At 54.6% G+C, this 19,368-nt stretch overlaps 1 protein-coding gene and 1 long non-coding RNA gene across 2 annotated transcripts in view; one reads left to right on the top strand and one right to left on the bottom strand.

The window, feature by feature from the left end:
* Nucleotides 1-4,521: 4,521 nt before the first annotated feature.
* Nucleotides 4,522-11,895, bottom strand: LOC142907255 (uncharacterized). Its single transcript, XR_012930889.1, has 3 exons — nt 11,818-11,895; nt 11,591-11,633; nt 4,522-4,583 (listed from the first exon to the last, which is right to left on the bottom strand). It is a non-coding gene; the product is annotated as an uncharacterized LOC142907255 (long non-coding RNA).
* Nucleotides 11,896-12,674: 779 nt separating this feature from the next.
* The window catches only part of WBP4 (WW domain binding protein 4), a 28,498-nt gene continuing 21,804 nt past the window's right edge, over nt 12,675-19,368 (top strand). Inside the window, exons 1-3 of the mRNA XM_076056580.1 lie at nt 12,675-12,923; nt 14,348-14,420; nt 18,086-18,148. Of these exons, the coding sequence (XP_075912695.1) occupies nt 12,679-12,923; nt 14,348-14,420; nt 18,086-18,148 (381 nt within the window). The 5' untranslated portion in view covers nt 12,675-12,678. The remainder of the gene's footprint in view (nt 12,924-14,347; nt 14,421-18,085; nt 18,149-19,368) is intronic.

Raw genomic sequence — 19,368 nt, forward strand, 5'->3', positions numbered from 1 at the left:
AAGACACGAGGAGACAGGGACACACGGGGAGACACTGGGAGTCATTGGGAGTCATTGGGAGACACGGGGGAGATACGCGGAGACACAGGGAGACACGGGGACACATAAAGACACGGGGAGACACGGGGACACAGAGACGTGGCGCCCTCCAGGGACACAAAGAGACACGGGGAGACAGGGACAAACGGGGAGACACTGGGAGTCATTGCGAGTCATTGGGAGACACGGGCGAGACACGGGGACACATAAAGACACGGGGAGACACGGGAAGACACGGGGAGACACGGGGAGACGCGGAGACACAGAGACGTGGCGTCCTCTAGGGAAACAAGAAGACACGAGGAGACAGGGACACACGGGGAGACACTGGGAGTCATTGCGAGTCACAGAGACACGGGGGAGATACGCGGAGACACAGGGAGACACGGGGACACATAAAGACACGGGGAGACACGGGGGAGATACGCGGAGACACAGGGAGACACGGGGACGCATAAAGACACGGGGAGACACGGGGACACAGAGACGTGGCGCCCTCCAGGGACACAAAGAGACACGGGGAGACAGGGACAAACGGGGAGACACTGGGAGTCATTGGGAGTCATTGGGAGACACGGGGGAGACACGGGGACACATAAAGACACGGGGAGACACGGGAAGACACGGGGAGACACGGGGAGACGCGGAGACACAGAGACGTGGCGTCCTCTAGGGACACAAGAAGACACGAGGAGACAGGGACAAACGGGGAGACACTGGGAGTCATTGCGAGTCACTGGGAGACACGGGGCAGATACGCGGAGACACAGGGAGACACGGGGACACATAAAGACACGGGGAGACACGGGGGAGATACGCGGAGACACGGGGACACATAAAGACACGGGGAGACACGGGAACACACATGGAGACACGGGGAGACGCGGGGACACATAAAGACACGGGGAGACAGGGGGTAGTGATGGTGGTGGTTGTGGCGGTTGTAGTGGTTGTGGTGGTTGTTGGTGATCATGGTGGTAGTGGTTGCGGCGGTAGTGGTGATTGTTGCTGGTGGTTGTGGTGGTAGTGGTGGTCATTGTATCTGCGGTGGTAGTGGTGGTAGTGGTGGTCGTGGCGGTAGTGATTGTGGTGATTATGGTGGCGGTAGTCGTGGTTTTAGTGGTGGTGATTGTGGTTGTAGTGGCTGTGGTGGTGATGGTGTCTGTAGCAGTAGTGGTGGTCGTGGTGATTGTGGTGGTGATTGTGGGAGTGTTTGTGGTGGTAATGGTGGTGGTGATGGTAATGGCGGTTGTAATGGCTGTGGTGGTAGTGGTGGTGGCTGTGGTGGTAGTGGTGGTGGCTGTGGTGGTAGTGGTGGTAGTGATTGTAGTTGGTGGTTGTGGTAGCTCTGGTGGCTGTAGTAGTCGTTGGTGGTGATTGTGGTTGTTGTTTTTGGTGGTAGTTGTGGTGGCAGTGGTTGACTGTGGTGATTGTGGTTGCAGTGGCTGTGGTGGTGGTGGTAGTGGCTGCGGCGGTAGTGTTGGTAGTGGTTGGCTGTGGTGGTGATTGTGGTTGGCTGTGGTAGTGATTGTGGTTGGCTGTGGTGGTGATTGTGGCTGGCTGTGGTGGTGATTGTGGTTGGCTGTGGTGGTGATTGTGGTTGGCTGTGGTGGTGATTGTGGTTGGCTGTGGTGGTGATTGTGATTGGCTGTGGTGGTGATTGTGGTTGGCTGTGGTGGTGATTGTGCTTGGCTATGGTGGTGATTGTGGTTGGCTGTGGTGGTGAATGTGGTTGGCTGTGGTGGTGATTGTGGTAGTTGGTAGTGGAGGTGGTGCTGGTGGAGGTGGTGCTGGTGGAGGTGATTGTGCTGGTGGTGGATATGGTGGTGATGGTGGAGATTGTGCTGGTGGTTGTGGCGGTGAATATGGTGGTGGTGAATAAGGTGCTGGTGGTGGTGATGGTTGGTGGTGGAGGTGGTGCTGGTGGAGGTGATTGTGCTGGTGGTGGTGGATATGGTGGTGATGGTGGTGGAGGAGGTGGTGATGGTGAAGATGGTGCTGGTGGTTGCGGTGGTGAAAAAGGTGCTGGTGATGGTTGGTGGTGGTGGTGGTGCTGGTGGAGGTGATTGTGGTGGTGGTGGATATGGTGATGGTGGTGGAGGTGGTGGTGATGGTGGGAGATGGTGGGAGATGGTGGTGGAGGTGGTGGTGATGGTGGGAGATGGTTGTGGTGGTTGTGGTGGTTGTGGTGGTGATGGTGGTGGAGGTGGTGGTGATGGTGGGAGATGGTGGTGATGGAGGTGGTGGGAGATGGTTGTGGTGGTTGTGGCGGTGATGGAGGTGGTGGTGATGGTGGGAGATGGTTGTGGTGGTTGTGGTGGTGATGGTGGTGGTGGTGATGGTGGGAGATGGTGGTGATGGAGGTAGTGGTGATGGTGGGAGATGGTTGTGGTGGTGATGGTGGTGGAGGTGGTGGTGGGAGATGGTTGTTGGTGGTGTGGTGGTGGTTGGTGGTTGATGGTGGTGGAGGTGGTGGTGGTGGTATGGGGGAGATGATGGATGGTGGGAGATGGTGGTGGTGATGGTGTGGATGGTTGTGGTGGTGTGTGGTGGTGGTGGTGGTGGTGATGGTGGTGGTGGTGGTGGTGGTGATGGTGGTGGTGATGGTGGTGGGGTGGGGTGATGCGGAGATGATGGTGATGGTGGGGATGGTTTGGGGTGGTTGTGTGGTTGTGGTGGTGGATATGGTGGTGATGGTGGGATGGAGGTGGTGGTGATGGCGGGAGATGATGGTGATGGAGAGAGGGGATGTTAGTGGTGGTTGTGGTGGTGGAGATGGTTGTGGTGGTAGAACACACAACGTTACACACAACAAGTTACACACACACGCTCAACTGCGCGCCACACACACGTTACACGTTACACAACACACGTACACACACGTTACACACACCAACCGTTACACAACACACACACGTTCACACACACGTTACACAACACACACACGTTACACACACGTTACACAACACACGTTACACACACGCTGCACACACACGTTACACACACGTTACACACACATTACACACACGCTACACACACACGCTGCACACACACGTTACACACACGCTACACAACACACACACGCTACACACACGCTGCACACACATGTTACACACACGTTACACGCTACACACACGTTACACTACGCACACACACGTTACACACACGTTACACGTTACACACACATTACACACACGTTACACACACGTTACACAACACACACACGTTACACACATGCTACACACACGCTGCACACACACGTTACACACACGCTACACACACGCTACACAACACACACACGTTACACACACGTTACACAACACACACACGTTACACACACGTTACACACACACGTTACACAACACACACACGTTACACTACACACACACACGTTACACACACGCTACACACACGTTACACTACACACACACGTTACACACACGTTACACACACGCTACACACACGTTACACTACACACACACACGTTACACACACGTTACACTACACACACGTTACACACATGCTACACTACGCACACACATGCTACACACACGCTACACACACGTTACACTACACATACGTTACACAACACACACACACAATACACACGTTACACACACGTTTACACCACACACATACGCTACACACACACACACGTTTACACCACACACATACGCTACACACACACACACGTTACACTACACACACACGTTACACTACACACACTACACACACACACGTTACACAACACACACTACACACACACACGTTACACTACACACACACGTTACACTACACACACAATACACACGTTACACTACACGCACACGTTACACTACACGCACACACGTTACACTACACACACACACGTTACACTACACACACGTTACACTACACACACACATTACACTACACACACACATTACACTACACACACACAAGTTACACTACACACACACGTTACACACATGTAACACTACACACACACACGTTACACACATGTAACACTACACACACGTGTCTTCACAGCAACGCAATACACACACGACCAGGGGTAGGGGTGAAATCAGGGGAGGAGTCAGAGGAGGGGGCGGAGTCAGGGGCGGAGTCAGTGGTGGGGGCGGATCCATGGGTGGAGTCAGGGGTGGAGTCAGGGGTGGGGGCGGAGTCAGAAGTAGGGGTGGAGTCAGGGGTGGAGTCAGGGGTGGAGGCGGAGCCAGGGTTGGGAGCGGAGTCAGGGGTGGGGGCAGAGCCAGAGAAGGGGGTGGAGTCAGGTGAGGGGCGGAGTCAGGGGTGGGGGTGGAGTCAGGGGTGGGGGCGGAGTCAGAAGTAGGGGTGGAGTCAGGGGCGGAGTCAGGGGTGGAGGCGGAGCCAGGGTTGGGAGCGGAGTCAGGGGTGGGGGCAGAGCCAGAGAAGGGGGGTGGAGTCAGGTGAGGGGCGGAGTCAGGGGTGGGGGCGGAGCCAGGGGAGGGGCGGAGTCAGGGGTAGGGGGTGGAGTCTCTGTACCTGATTTTCGGTGCAGGCATTGGGGCAGCATCGGGGTCCTGATGGGTACACAGACAAAGATCTCCCTGATAGCCTGTAACATACTGCTGGGGCAAGTGCTGTTGGCGAGTAGCAGCACCTGTGAATGCCGGCACTGTGGCACACGAGGGGGTGGGTGGCCAGCACCACGCCCGGCCGCCTTTGTCTCCCCCAGCGCTGATGTTGACCACACACACACACACGGCCCTATGCCAAACGTCCGAATGTTATGACGCTAAAACAGTTGGGGGAGACCCCCCCCCCCCCCCCCCGAGGCGACATTACACCGCGCCATACGTGAACAAAAAAAAACAGTCGGGAGAGTGGCGACTTCCACCACGACGACGACAACTTTTAAAATTTCGATGAACAAAAATTAATGGGCTTAACCCTCTCCGGCGAGAAGACAGGGGGCTTTAAGATGAGCCGAACGAGTAGGAAGGCTTTCGCAAGCAACATCGCGTGAATATATAAATGTTGTGGCGACTCGGGGTTAGAGCTTGTGGGCTTACTCCTTGTGGCTACTAGGGGTTAGAGCTTGTGGGCTTAGTGGCTACTAGGGGTTAGCTTGTGGGCTTACTCTTTGTTACTACTAGGGGTTAGAGCTTGTGGGCTTACTCACTGTGGCTACTAGGGGTTAGAGCTTGTGGGCTTAGTGGCTACTAGGGGTTAGCTTGTGGGCTTACTCTTTGTTACTACTAGGGGTTAGAGCTTGTGGGCTTACTGTGGCTACTAGGGGTTAGAGCTTGTGGGCTTACTCATTGTGGCTACTAGGGGTTAGCTTGTGGGCTTACTCATTGTGGCTACTAGGGGTTAGAGCTTGTGGGCTTACTCACTGTGGCTACTAGGGGTTAGAGCTTGTGGGCTTACTCACTGTGGCTACTAGGGGTTAGAGCTTGTGGGCTTACTCCTTGTGGCTACTAGGGGTTAGAGCTTGTGGGCTTAGTGGCTACTAGGGGTTAGCTTGTGGGCTTACTCTTTGTTACTACTAGGGGTTAGAGCTTGTGGGCTTACTCATTGTGGCTACTAGGGGTTAGCTTGTGGGCTTACTCATTGTGGCTACTAGGGGTTAGAGCTTGTGGGCTTACTCACTGTGGCTACTAGGGGTTAGAGCTTGTGGGCTTACTCATTGTGGCTACTAGGGGTTAGAGCTTGTGGGCTTACTCCTTGTGGCTACTAGGGGTTAGAGCTTGTGGGCTTACTCACTGTGGCTACTAGGGGTTAAAGCTTGTGGGCTTACTCACTGTGGCTACTAGGGGTTAGAGCTTGTGGGCTTACTCTTGTGGCTACTAGGGGTTAGAGCTTGTGGGCTTACTCACTGTGGCTACTAGGGGTTAGAGCTTGTGGGCTTACTCACTGTGGCTACTAGGGGTTAGAGCTTGTGGGCTTACTCATTGTGGCTACTAGGGGTTAGAGCTTCTGGGCTTACTCATTGTGGTTACTAGGGGTTAGAGCTTGTGGGCTTACTTACTGTGGCTACTAGGGGTTAGAGCTTGTGGGCTTAGTGGCTACTAGGGGTTAGCTTGTGGGCTTACTCTTTGTTACTACTAGGGGTTAGAGCTTGTGGGCTTACTCATTGTGGCTACTAGGGGTTAGCTTGTGGGCTTACTCATTGTGGCTACTAGGGGTTAGAGCTTGTGGGCTTACTCAATGTGGCTACTAGGGGTTAGAGCTTGTGGGCTTACTCATTGTGGCTACTAGGGGTTAGAGCTTGTGGGCTTACTCCTTGTGGCTACTAGGGGTTAGAGCTTGTGGGCTTACTCATTGTGGCTACTAGGGGTTAGCTTGTGGGCTTACTCATTGTGGCTACTAGAGGTTAGAGCTTGTGGGCTTACTCACTGTGGCTACTAGGGGTTAGAGCTTGTGGGCTTACTCATTGTGACTACTAGGGGTTAGAGCTTGTGGGCTTACTCATTGTGACTACTAGGGGTTAGAGCTTGTGGGCTTACTCACTGTGGCTACTAGGGGTTAGAGCTTGTGGGCTTACTCATGGTGGCTACTAGGGGTTAGAGCTTGTGGGCTTACTCACTGTGGCTACTAGGGGTTAGAGCTTGTGGGCTTACTCATTGTGGCTACTAGGGGTTAGAGCTTGTGGGCTAACTCATTGTGGCTACTAGGGGTTAGAGCTTGTGGGCTTACTCAATGTGGCTACTAGGGGTTAGAGCTTGTGGGCTTACTCAATGTGGCTACTAGGGGTTAGAGCTTGTGGGCTTACTCACTGTGGCTACTAGGGGTTAGCTTGTGGGCTAACTCATTGTGGCTACTAGGGGTTAGAGCTTGTGGGCTTACTCATTGTGGCTACTAGGGGTTAGAGCTTGTGGGTTTACTCATTGTGGCTACTAGGGGTTAGAGCTTATGGGCTTACTCATTGTGGCTACTAGGGGCTAGAGCTTGTGGGCTTACTCATTGTGGCTACTAGGGGTTAGAGCTTGTGGGCTTACTCATTGTGGCTACTAGGGGTTAGAGCTTGTGGGCTTACTCACTGTGGCTACTAGGGGTTAGAGCTTGTGGGCTAACTCATAGTGGCTACTAGGGGTTAGAGCTTGTGGGCTTACTCATTGTGACTACTAGGGGTTAGCTTGTGGGCTTAACTCATTGTGGCTACTAGGGGTTAGAGCTTGTGGGCTTAGTGGCTACTAGGGGTTAGCTTGTGGGCTTACTCATTGTGGCTACTAGGGGTTAGAGCTTGTGGGCTTACTCATTGTGGCTACTAGGGGTTAGAGCTTGTGGGCTTACTCACTGTGGCTACTAGGGGTTAGAGCTTTTGGGCTAACTCATTGTGGCTACTAGGGATTAGAGCTTGTGGGCTTACTCACTGTGGCTTCTAGGGGTTAGAGCTTGTGGGCTTACTCACTGTGGCTACTAGGGGTTAGAGCTTGTGGGCTTACTGTGGCTTCTAGGGGTTAGAGCTTGTGGGCTAACTCACTGTGGCTACTTGGGGGTTAGAGCTTGTGGGCTTACTCATTGTGGCTTCTAGGGGTTAGAGCTTGTGGGCTTACTCACTGTGGCTACTAGGGGTTAGAGCTTGTGGGCTTATTGTGGCTACTAGGGGTTAGAGCTTGTGGGCTTATTGTGGCTACTAGGGGTTAGAGCTTGTGGGCTTACTCACTGTGGCTACTAGGGGGTTAGAGCTTGTGGGCTTACTCATTGTGGCTTCTAGGGGTTAGAGCTTGTGGGCTTACTCACTGTGGCTACTAGGGGTTAGAGCTTGTGGGCTTATTGTGGCTACTAGGGGTTAGAGCTTGTGGGCTTATTGTGGCTACTAGGGGTTAGAGCTTGTGGGCTTACTCACTGTGGCTACTAGGGGTTAGAGCTTGTGGGCTTATTGTGGCTTCTAGGGGTTAGAGCTTGTGGGATTATTGTGGCTACTAGGGGTTAGAGCTTGTGGGCTTATTGTGGCTACTAGGGGTTAGAGCTTGTGGGCTTACTCACTGTGGCTACTAGGGGTTAGAGCTTGTGGGCTTACCAACACCGCGTGACTGAGACGAGTGCGGGAAAGGAGGCGCGGACGGAAGTGGTAAATAAAATAATGGGTCCGGCCACGCGCGGGCTAAGATGCGTGTAGGATTCTGACTTCTCATGAGGAGGAGTGCAACCCTAGACCCCTAAGCATGGGCAGTCTACAGTCGGCTTCGCGCTCCACGTGAGAATCTAATGCCGCCGCTGACCTGACGGGAGGCGGAGCTCTCAAGACTGTCATGCGAGCGATGATGGGGGAGCGTCCGTCAATACAGATGATGACGAAGCTTCGCTCGCTCGCCCACCGCTCGCGTCCTGCTGTGCGGCCCGGTTCCTAACAGGGCCACGGCACCGGTAGCGGTACCGTGACCCGGGGGTTGGGGAACCCCTGGTGTATAGGCTAGCAACAGTAATAGTGTGTACCCACGTAGGGTGTGTATTCTCCCGATGATGCTCGTTAAATTAAAGAACCGTCTGCAAGTCTGACCGTTTCGGACTTGAGTCACTACACTCGTACACCAGACCGGTGTGTTGGGAGAGCCGAGCTACAACATTTACAATCTGAGTACGACATTTCTCAACGTACATCCGACAAAGTCCAATCACAAAGGAGAGACACGAAGAAATAGGCAATCACCACTGCTACTCACCACTGCTACACTCACCACTGATAGACTCACCACTGATAGACTCGCCACTGATAGACTCGCCCCTGCTACACTCACCACTGCTACACTCACCACTACCACACTCACCACTGCCACACTCACCACTGCTACACTCACCACTGCTAGACTCACCACTGCTACACTCACCACTGCTAGACTCACCACTACCACACTCACCACTACCACACTCACCACTGCCACACTCACCACTGCTACACTCACCACTGCCACACTCACCACTGCCACACTCACCACTGCCACACTCACCACTGCCACACTCACCACTGCCACACTCACCACTGCCACACTCACCACTGCCACACTCACCACTGCCACACTCACCACTGCCACACTCACCACTGCCACACTCACCACTGCCACACTCACCACTGCCACACTCACCACTGCCACACTCACCACTGCTACACTCACCACTGCTAGACTCACCACTGCTAGACTCACCACTGCTAGACTCACCACTGCAAGACTCACCACTACCACACTCACCACTGCCACACTCACCACTGCTACACTCACCACTGCTAGACTCACCACTGCCACACTCACCACTGCCACACCCACCACTGCCACACCCACCACTGCCACACCCACCACTGCCACACTCACCACTGCTAGACTCACCACTGCCAGACTCACCACTGGTACACTCACCACTGCTACACTCACCACTGCCACACTCACCACTGCCAGACTCACCACTGCCACACTCACCACTGCTACACTCACCACTGCTAGACTCACCACTGCTACACTCACCACTGCTAGACTCACCACTGCTAGACTCACCACTGCCACACTCACCACTGCCACACTCACCACTGCTACACTCACCACTACCAGACACACCACTGCTATACGCACCACTGCTAGACTCACCACTGCTAGACTCACCACTGCTAGACTCACCACTGCTAGACTCACCACTACTACACTCACCACTACTAGACTCACCACTACTAGACTCACCACTGCTAGACTCACCACTGCTAGACTCACCACGATTACACTCATCACTGCCACACTCACCACTGCCAGACTCACCACCGCCAGACTCACCACCGCCAGACTCACCACTGCTACACTCACCACTACTACACTCACCACTGCCAGACTCCCCACTGCCAGACTCACCACTGCCAGACTCACCACTGGCACACTCACCACTGCCACACTCACCACTGCCACACTCACCACTGCTACACTCACCGCTGATAGACTCACCGCTGCTAGACTCACCGCTGCTAGACTCACCGTTGCTAGACTCACCACTACTAGACTCACCACTACCAGACTCACCACTACCAGACTCACCACTACCAGACTCACCACGACTACACTCACCACTAGACTCACCACTACCAGACTCACCACTGCCACACTCACCACTGCCACACTCACCACTGCCACACTCACCACTGCCAGACTCACCACTGCCAGACTCACCACTGCCACACTCACCACTGCCAGACTCACCACTGCCAGACTCACCACTGCCAGACTCACCACTACTAGACTCACCACTACTACACTCACCACTGCCACACTCACCACTGCCACACTCACCACTGCCAGACTCACCACTGCTACTCACCACTGCTACACTCACCACTGCTACACTCACCACTGCTACACTCACCACTGATAGACTCACCACTGCTAGACTCACCACTAGTAGACTCAGCACTGCCAGACTCACCACTACCAGACTCACCACTACCACACTCACCACTGCCACACTCACCACTACTTGACTCACCACTACCACACTCACCACTACCACACTCACCACTACCACACTCACCACTGCCACACTCACCACTACTTGACTCACCACTACCACACTCACCACTACCAAACTCACCACTACCACACTCACCACTACCACACTCACCACTACCACACTCACCACTACCACACTCACCACTACCACATTCACCACTACCACACTCACCACTACCACACTCACCACTACCACACTCACCACTACCACTCACCACTACCACACTCACCACTACCACACTCACCACTGCCACACTCCCCACTACCACACTCCCCACTACCACACTCCCCACTACCACACTCCCCACTACCACACTCACCACTGCCACACTCACCACTGCCACACTCACCACTACCACACTCACCACTACCACACTCACCCCTACCACACTCACCACTACCACACTCCCCACTACCACACTCCCCACTACCACACTCACCACTACCACACTCACCACTACCACACTCACCACTACCACACTCACCACTGCCACACTCACCAATGCCACACTCACCACTGCCACACTCACCACTACCACACTCACCACTACCACACTCACCACTACCACACTCACCACTACCACACTCACCACTGCCACACTCCCCACTGCCACACTCACCACTGCCACACTCACCACTACCACACTCACCACTACCACACTCACCACTACCACACTCACCACTAGATCCCTTATTAGAGACGAAGTCAAACCTTACCACATGGGTTGACAGGTATGATAGTGTAGTGTATAGTAGTGTACACACCACTATACACTACCATAGCCCATTGTTTCCTAGTGTTTAGCGCAGTGCCCAACCTTATAACAGACAAATTAAGACCTTACTGATCACCCCGCACCGCTCATACATCTCACGGCACGTGCCAATATGAACACAATCATCTGTTTCTGTGCCCGCGTAACAACACAGGATCGCAGAACATGGGAGGAAGTGAAAGATTTTTACCCCCATCGTTACCAATAATCATAACCACAACAATAACAACAAGGAGCAAATTAACAAAACAAATAACGGCGTCGGCAGGCCCAACTCGCCGTTGCTAGGGGAGGAGAGGGAGGGAGGGGAGGAGAGAGACTCGCCTGAGTCGAGCCTTCATCCGCGGGCCGCACGTCAGCCTGGCTCCTGCGAAGGACGCGCGCAGACAGACGAAGTCAGCGAACGAGAAAGGGAAAGAGACACAACACGGACGTAGCGGCGGCGGCGGCGGGGCGGGGGTTGTTGTTGCGACGCCGCCGACGCCGAGCTTCTGCGCAAATCGTGAGAAAATTTTTGGCGACGGAAAATCAAGTAGGATAACAGCACTCGCCTGCTTAGCGACGCCATCGCGCGGTGACGTCATCACGCGGGCACCCACAATCCCTTGCGCGCACCGTTGGGGGGGAAGGGGGATGGGAGGTTTGGGGGGGGGGGGTGCCGAGGCGCCGAGGCGCCATTGGTCGGTTTACGATACTCGCCCTTGGTAAGATGGCGTCCCTCACGTTACGCACACAAGCAACCCTAGGTAAGATGGCGTCCCTCACGTCACACACACGCACGGCAACCCTAGGTAAGATGGCGTCCCTCACGTCACACACACACGGCAACCCTAGGTAAGATGGCGTACCCTCACGTCACACACACAAGCAACCCTAGGTAAGATGGCGTCCCTCACGTCACACACACACAGCAAACCCTAGGTAAGATGGCGTCCCTCACGGCACACACACGGCAACCCTAGGTAAGATGGCGTTCCTCACGTCACACACACAAGCAACCCTAGGTAAGATGGCGTCCCTCACGTCACACACACAAGCAACCCTAGGTAAGATGGCGTCCCTCACGTCACACACACACACGGCAACCCTAGGTAAGATGGCGTACCCTCACGGTCGTCCCCCGACACAGACTCTTAGGTAAGATGGCGTCCCTCACGTCACTCACAGCAACCCCTAGGTAAGATGGCGTAACTCACGGTCGTCCACCTACACACACACATAGCACCCCCTAGGTAAGATGGCGTCCGTCACCTCCTCCACGATATCCCCGCCCCCCCCCCCCCCTTTAACGTAACGCAACCCCAAACGTCAGCAGTTTTGCGACACCTCGCGTAGCGTGGAGGCGGGCGGCAGGGGGAGGTACAACGGGGACTGGGGGGGAAAGGGAGTTAGAATTTTACGACATTTCGCGCATGCGCAGTAAGCCTGCTGTCCCCCCCCCCGGTGTGTGTGGAGTGGTGGTGGTCACCCCCTCTGCTTGGCTGAGCCCTCTGCCTCTCTGCTCGCTGCTCCTCCACCCCGACCCAGCTCTCTCCGCTCCACTCCTCCACGTGCTTCGGCGAGATGGAGGAGGTTTAAAGTTTGGTGGTTTTGGGGCGTTTTGTTTGTGTTGCTCCTGGGACCAGTTCGGGGACGAGCCACAAAGCTGCGTGGAAATGTGAGTATTGTCACTGGGGGTTGGGGGGCTCACAGAGCCACCACTAAGGCCCCCCCCCCCCATAGGGTTCAGTGTTAATCACTGGGGGGCTCACAGAGCCAGACTAAGGCCCCCCCCCACAGGGTTCAGTGTTAATCACTGGGGGGCTCACAGAGCCAGACTAAGGCCCCCCCTACAGGGTTCAGAGTTAATCACTGGGGGGCTCACAGAGCCAGACTAAGGCTCCCCCCATAGGGTTCAGTGTTAATCACTGGGGGGCTCACAGAGCCAGACTAAGGCTCCCCCCACAGGGTTCAGTGTTAATCACTGGGGGGCTCACAGAGCCAGACTAAGGCTCCTCCCACAGGGTTCAGTGTTAATCACTGGGGGGCTCACAGAGCCAGACTAAGGCTCCCCCCATAGGGTTCAGTGTTAATCACTGGGGGGCTCATAGAGCCAGACTAAGGCCCCCCCCCACAGGGTTCAGTGTTAATCACTGGGGGGCTCACAGAGCCAGACTAAGGCTCCCCCCACAGGGTTCAGTGTTAATCACTGGGGGCTCATAGAGCCAGACTAAGGCTCCCCCATAGGGTTCAGTGTTAATCACTAGGGGGCTCACAGAGCCAGACTAAGGCTCCCCCATAGGGTTCAGTGTTAATCACTGGGGGCTCATAGAGCCAGACTAAGGCTCCCCCCACAGGGTTCAGTGTTAATCACTGGGGGGCTCACAGAGCCAGACTAAGGCTCCTCCCACAGGGTTCAGTGTTAATCACTGGGGGGCTCACAGAGCCAGACTAAGGCTCCCCCCATAGGGTTCAGTGTTATTCACTGGGGGGCTCACAGAGCCAGACTAAGGCTCCCCCCACAGGGTTCAGTGTTAATCACTGGGGGGCTCACAGAGCCAGACTAAGGCTCCCCCCCATAAGGTTCAGTGTGAATCACTGGGGGGCTCACAGAGCCAGACTAAGGCTCCCTCTCCCATAAGGTTCAGTGTGAATCACTGGGGGGCTCACAGAGCCAGAGTAAGGCTCCCCCCACAGGGTTCAGTGTTAATCACTGGGGGGCTCACAGAGCCAGACTAAGGCTCCCCCCACAGGGTTCAGTGTTAATCACTGGGGGGCTCACAGAGCCAGACTAAGGCTCCCCCCACAGGGTTCAGTGTTAATCACTGGGGGGCTCACAGAGCCAGACTAAGGCTCCCCCCATAGGGTTCAGTGTTAATCACTGGGGGGCTCACAGAGCCAGACTAAGGCTCCCCCCACAGGGTTCAGTGTTAATCACTGGGGGGCTCACAGAGCCAGACTAAGGCTGCCCCCACAGGGTTCAGTGTTAATCACTGGGGGGCTCACAGAGCCAGACTAAGGCTCCCCCCACAGGGTTCAGTGTTAATCACTGGGGGGCTCACAGAGCCAGACTAAGTCTCGTGCTGCGTCTGTTTCTTTCAGGGCGGACTTTTGGAAGTCACAACCAAGGAAATTCTGCGATTACTGCAAATGCTGGATAGCGGACAACCAACCGGTAGCCACTCACTCACTTTTGCTACTCACTCACTCACTCATCCACTCACTCACTCTACCACTCACTCACTCTACCACTCACTCACTCTACCACTCACTCACTCACTCTACCACTCACTCACTCTACCACTCACTCACTCACTCTACCACTCACTCTACCACTCACCCACTCACTCTACCACTCACCCACTCACCTCTCACCACTCACTCACTCTACCACTCACTCACTCACTCTACACCACTCACTCTACCACTCACTCACTCACTCTACCACTCACTCTACCACTCACTCTACCACTCACTCACTCTACCACTCACTCACTCTACCACTCACTCACTCTACCACTCACTCACTCTACCACTCACTCACTCACTCTACCACTCACTCACTCTACCACTCACTCTACCACTCACTCACTCTATCACTCCCTCACTCACTCACCCACTCACTCTACCACTCACTCACTCTATCACTCACTCACTCACCCACTCACTCTACCACTCACTCACTCTACCACTCACTCACTCTACCACTCACTCACTCTACCACTCACTCTACACTCACTCTACCACTCACTCTACCACTCACTCACTCACTCTACCACTCACTCACTCTACCACTCACTCTACCACTCACTCTACCACTCACTCACTCACTCACCCACTCACTCACTCTACCACTCACTCACTCTACCACTCACTCACTCACTCTACCACTCACTCTCCCACTCACTCTACCACTCACTCACTCTACCACTCACTCTACCACTCACTCACTCACTCTACCACTCACTCTCCCACTCACTCTACCACTCACTCTACCACTCACTCTACCACTCACTCCACCACTCACTCACTCTATCACTCACTCACTTTACCACTCACTCACTTTACCACTCACTCTACCACTCACTCACTCACCCACTCACTCACTCACTCTACCACTCACTCTACCACTCACTCCTCACTCTACCACTCACTCACTCATCCACTCACTCTACCACTCACTCACTCATCCACTCACTCTACCACTCACTCACTCACACTCACTCACTCTATCACTCACTCACTCACCCACTCACTCTACCACTCACTCACTCTATCACTCTATCACTCACTCACTCACTCACCCATTCACTCACTCTACCACTCACTCCCACTCACTCTACCACTCACTCTACCACTCACTCTACCACTCACTCTACCACTCACTCCACCACTCACTCCACCACTCACTCACTCACTCTATCACTCACTCACTTTACCACTCACTCACTCTACCACTCACTCTACCACTCACTCACTCACTCTACCACTCACTCACTCATCCACTCACTCTACCACTCACTCACTCACCCACTCACTCACTCTACCACTCACTCACCCACTCACTCACTCTACCACTCACTCACTCTATCACTCACTCACTCACCCACTCACTCACTCTACCACTCACTCACCCACTCACTCACTCTACCACTCACTCACTCACTCTACCACTCACTCACTCTACCACTCACTCACTCTACCACTCACTCACCCACTCACTCACTCTACCACTCACTCACCCACTCTACCACTCACTCACTCTACCACTCACTCACTCTACCACTCACTCACTCACTCTACCACTCACTCTACCACTCACTCACTCTACCACTCACTCACTCTACCACTCACTCTACCACTCACTCTACCACTCACTCACTCTATCACTCAGTCACTTTACCACTCACTCTACCACTCACTCACTCGACCCCATTACTATCACTCACTGTGTTTGTCTCTCTGTGTTTGTCTCTTTGTAGAGTCACTCTATGTGTGTGTCTCTCTGTGTGTGTCTCTGTTCTGTAGAGTCCCTCTGTGTGTGTGTCTCTGTAAAGTCACTCTCTGTGTGTGTCTCTCTCTGTGTGTCTCTGTAGAGTCACTCTGTGTGTGTGTCTCTCTGTAGAGTCACTCTGTGTGTGTGTGTCTCTGTAAAGTCACTCTGTGTGTGTCTCTCTGTAAAGTCACTCTCTGTGTGTGTCTCTCTGTGTGTGTCTCTCTGTGTGTGTCTCTCTGTGTGTGTCTCTCTGTGTGTCTCTCTGTGTGTGTCTCTCTCTGTGTGTGTCTCTCTCTGTGTGTGTCTCTCTCTGTGTGTCTCTCTGTAGAGTCACTCTGTGTGTGTGTCTCTCTGTGTGTGTCTCTCTGCGTGTGTCTCTATGTGTGTGTTTCTCTCTGTGTGTCTCTCTGTGTGTGTCTCTGTAGAGTCACTCTCTGTGTGTGTCTCTCTGTGTGTGTCTCTCTATGTGTGTCTCTCTATGTGTGTCTCTCTGTGTGTCTCTCTGTGTGTCTCTGTGTGTGTCTCTCTGTGTGTGTCTCTCTATGTGTGTCTCTGTGTGTGTCTCTCTATGTGTGTCTGTGTGTGTCTCTCTGTAGAGTCACTCTCTGTGTGTGTCTCTCTGCGTGTGTCTCTATGTGTGTGTTTCTCTCTGTGTGTCTCTCTGTGTGTGTCTCTGTAGAGTCACTCTCTGTGTGTCTCTCTATGTGTGTCTCTCTATGTGTGTCTCTCTATGTGTGTCTCTCTGTGTGTCTCTCTGTGTGTCTCTGTGTGTGTCTCTCTGTGTGTGTCTCTGTGTGTGTGTCTCTCTGTGTGTGTCTCTGTGTGTGTCTGTCTGTGTGTGTCTCTCTGTGTGTGTCTCTGTAGAGTCACTCTGTGTGTGTGTCTCTCTGTGTGTGTCTCTGTGTGTGTGTCTCTCTGTGTGTGTCTCTATGTGTGTGTCTCTCTGTGTGTGTCTCTGTAGAGTCACTCTCTGTGTGTGTCTCTCTGTGTGTGTCTCTGTGTGTGTGTCTCTCTGTGTGTGTCTCGCTGTAGAGTCACTCTGTGTGTGTCTCTGTGTGTGTCTCTGTGTGTGTCTCTCTGTGTGTATCTCTATGTGCGTCTCTCTGTCGAGTCACTCTCTGTGTGTGTCGCTCTGTGTGTGTCTCTGTGTGTGTCTCTGTGTGTGTCTCTGTGTGTGTCTCTGTGTGTGATACTGTGTGTGTCTCTATGTGTGTCTCTGTGTGTGTCTCTGTGTGTGTCTCTGTGTGTGTCTCTGTGTGTGTCTCTCTGTAGAGTCAATCTCAGTGTGTGTCTCTATGTGTGTCTCTATGTGTGTCTCTATGTGTGTCTCTCTCTGTGTGTCTCTGTGTGTCTCTCTGTGTGTCTCTATGTGTGTGTCTCTCTCTGCGTGTCTCTCTCTGTGTGTCTCTCTGTAGAGTCACTCTCAGTGTGTGTGTCTCTCTATGTGTGTCTCTGTGTGTGTCTCTCTGTGTGTCTCTCTCTGTGTGTCTCTCTGTAGAGTCACTCTCTGTGTGTGTCTCTCCGTGTTTGTCTCTATGTGTGTCTCTATGTGTGTCTCTGTGTGTGTCTCTGTGTGTGTCTCTCTGTGTGTCTCTATGTGTGTCTCTGTGTGTGTCTCTATGTGTGTCTCTGTGTGTGTCTCTCTGTGTGTGTCTCTGTGTGTGTGTCTCTCTGTGTGTCTCTGTGTGTGTCTCTCTCTAGAGTCACTCTCTGTGTGTGTCTCTCTGTGTCTCTCTATGTGTGTCTCTATGTGTGTCTCTGTGTGTGTCTCTATGTGTGTCTCTCTGTGTGTGTCTCTGTGTGTGTCTCTCTGTGTGTGTCTCTCTGTGTGTGTCTCTCCGTAGAGTCGAGATTTCCACGAGCGAGGGAAGAATCACAAACTGAACGTACAGCTCAAGATCGATGAGGTCAGTCCCCCCGTGTCTCCCCGTGTCTCTCCCAGTGTCTCTCCCCGTGTCTCCCCATGTCTCTCCCCATGTCTCCCCGTGTGTCTCCCCGTGTGTCTCCCCGTGTCTCTCCCCGTGTCTCTCCCCGTGTCTCCCCGTGTGTCTCCCCGTGTCTCTCCCCGTGTGTCTCCCCGTGTGTCTCCCCGTGTCTCTCCCCGTGTCCCTCCCCGTGTCTCCCCGTGTGTCTCCCCGTGTCTCTCCCCGTGTCTCTCCCCGTGTGGCTCCCCGTGTGTCTACCAGTGTCTCTCCGTGTCTCCCCGTGTCTCTCCCCGTGTGTCTCCCCGGGTCTCCCCGTGTGTCTCCCCGTGTCTCTCCCCGTGTGTCTCCCCGTGTCTCTCCCCGTGTGTCTCCCCGTGTCTCCCCGTGTGTCTCCCCGTGTCTCCCCGTGTGTCTCCCCGTGTCTCTCCCCGTGTGTCTCCCCGTGTGTCTCCCCGTGTGGCTCCCCGTGTGTCTCCCCTGTCTCCCCGTGTCTCTCCCCGTGTGTCTCCCCGTGTCTCTCCCCGTGTGTCTCCCGTGTCTCTCCCCGTGTCTCTCCCCGTGTGTCTCCCCGTGTCTGTCCCCGTGTGTCTCCCAGTGTCTCCCCGTGTCTCTCCCCTGTCTCCCCGTGTCTCCCCCCGTGTCTCCCCCCGTGTCTGCCCTTGTGTCTACCCGTCTCTCCCCGTGTCTCTCCCCGTGTCTTCCCGTGTCTCCCCGTGTCTCCCCGTGTCTCTCCCCGTGTCTCTCCCCGTGTCTCCCCGTGTGTCTCCCCGTGTCTCTCCCTGTGTCTCTCCCCGTGTCTCTCCCCGTGTCTCCCCGTGTCTCCCCGTGTCTCTCCCCGTGTCTCTCCCCGTGTCCCTCCCCGTGTCTCCCCGTGTCTCTCCCTGTGTCTCTCCCCGTGTCTCTCCCCGTGTCTCTCCCCGTGTCTCCCCGTGTGTCTCCCCGTGTGTCTCCCCGTGTCTCTCCCCGTGTCTCTCCCCGTGTCTCTCCCCGTGTCTCTCCCCGTGTCCCTCCCCGTGTCTCCCCGTGTCTCTCCCCGTGTCTCTCCCCGTGTCTCTCCCGGTGTCTCCCCGTGTGTCTCCCGTGTCTCTCCCCGTGTCTCTCCCCGTGTCTCTCCCCGTGTCTCTCCCCGTGTCTCCCCGTGTGTCTCCCCGTGTGTCTCCCCGTGTCTCTCCCCGTGTCTCTCCCCGTGTCTCTCCCCGTGT

This window comes from Petromyzon marinus, chromosome 76, assembly GCF_048934315.1.
Source record: "Petromyzon marinus isolate PM22_M1 ecotype Great Lakes invasive population chromosome 76, UKy_Petmar_22M1.pri1.0, whole genome shotgun sequence".
In the NCBI taxonomy this organism is placed as follows: domain Eukaryota; kingdom Metazoa; phylum Chordata; class Hyperoartia; order Petromyzontiformes; family Petromyzontidae; genus Petromyzon; species Petromyzon marinus.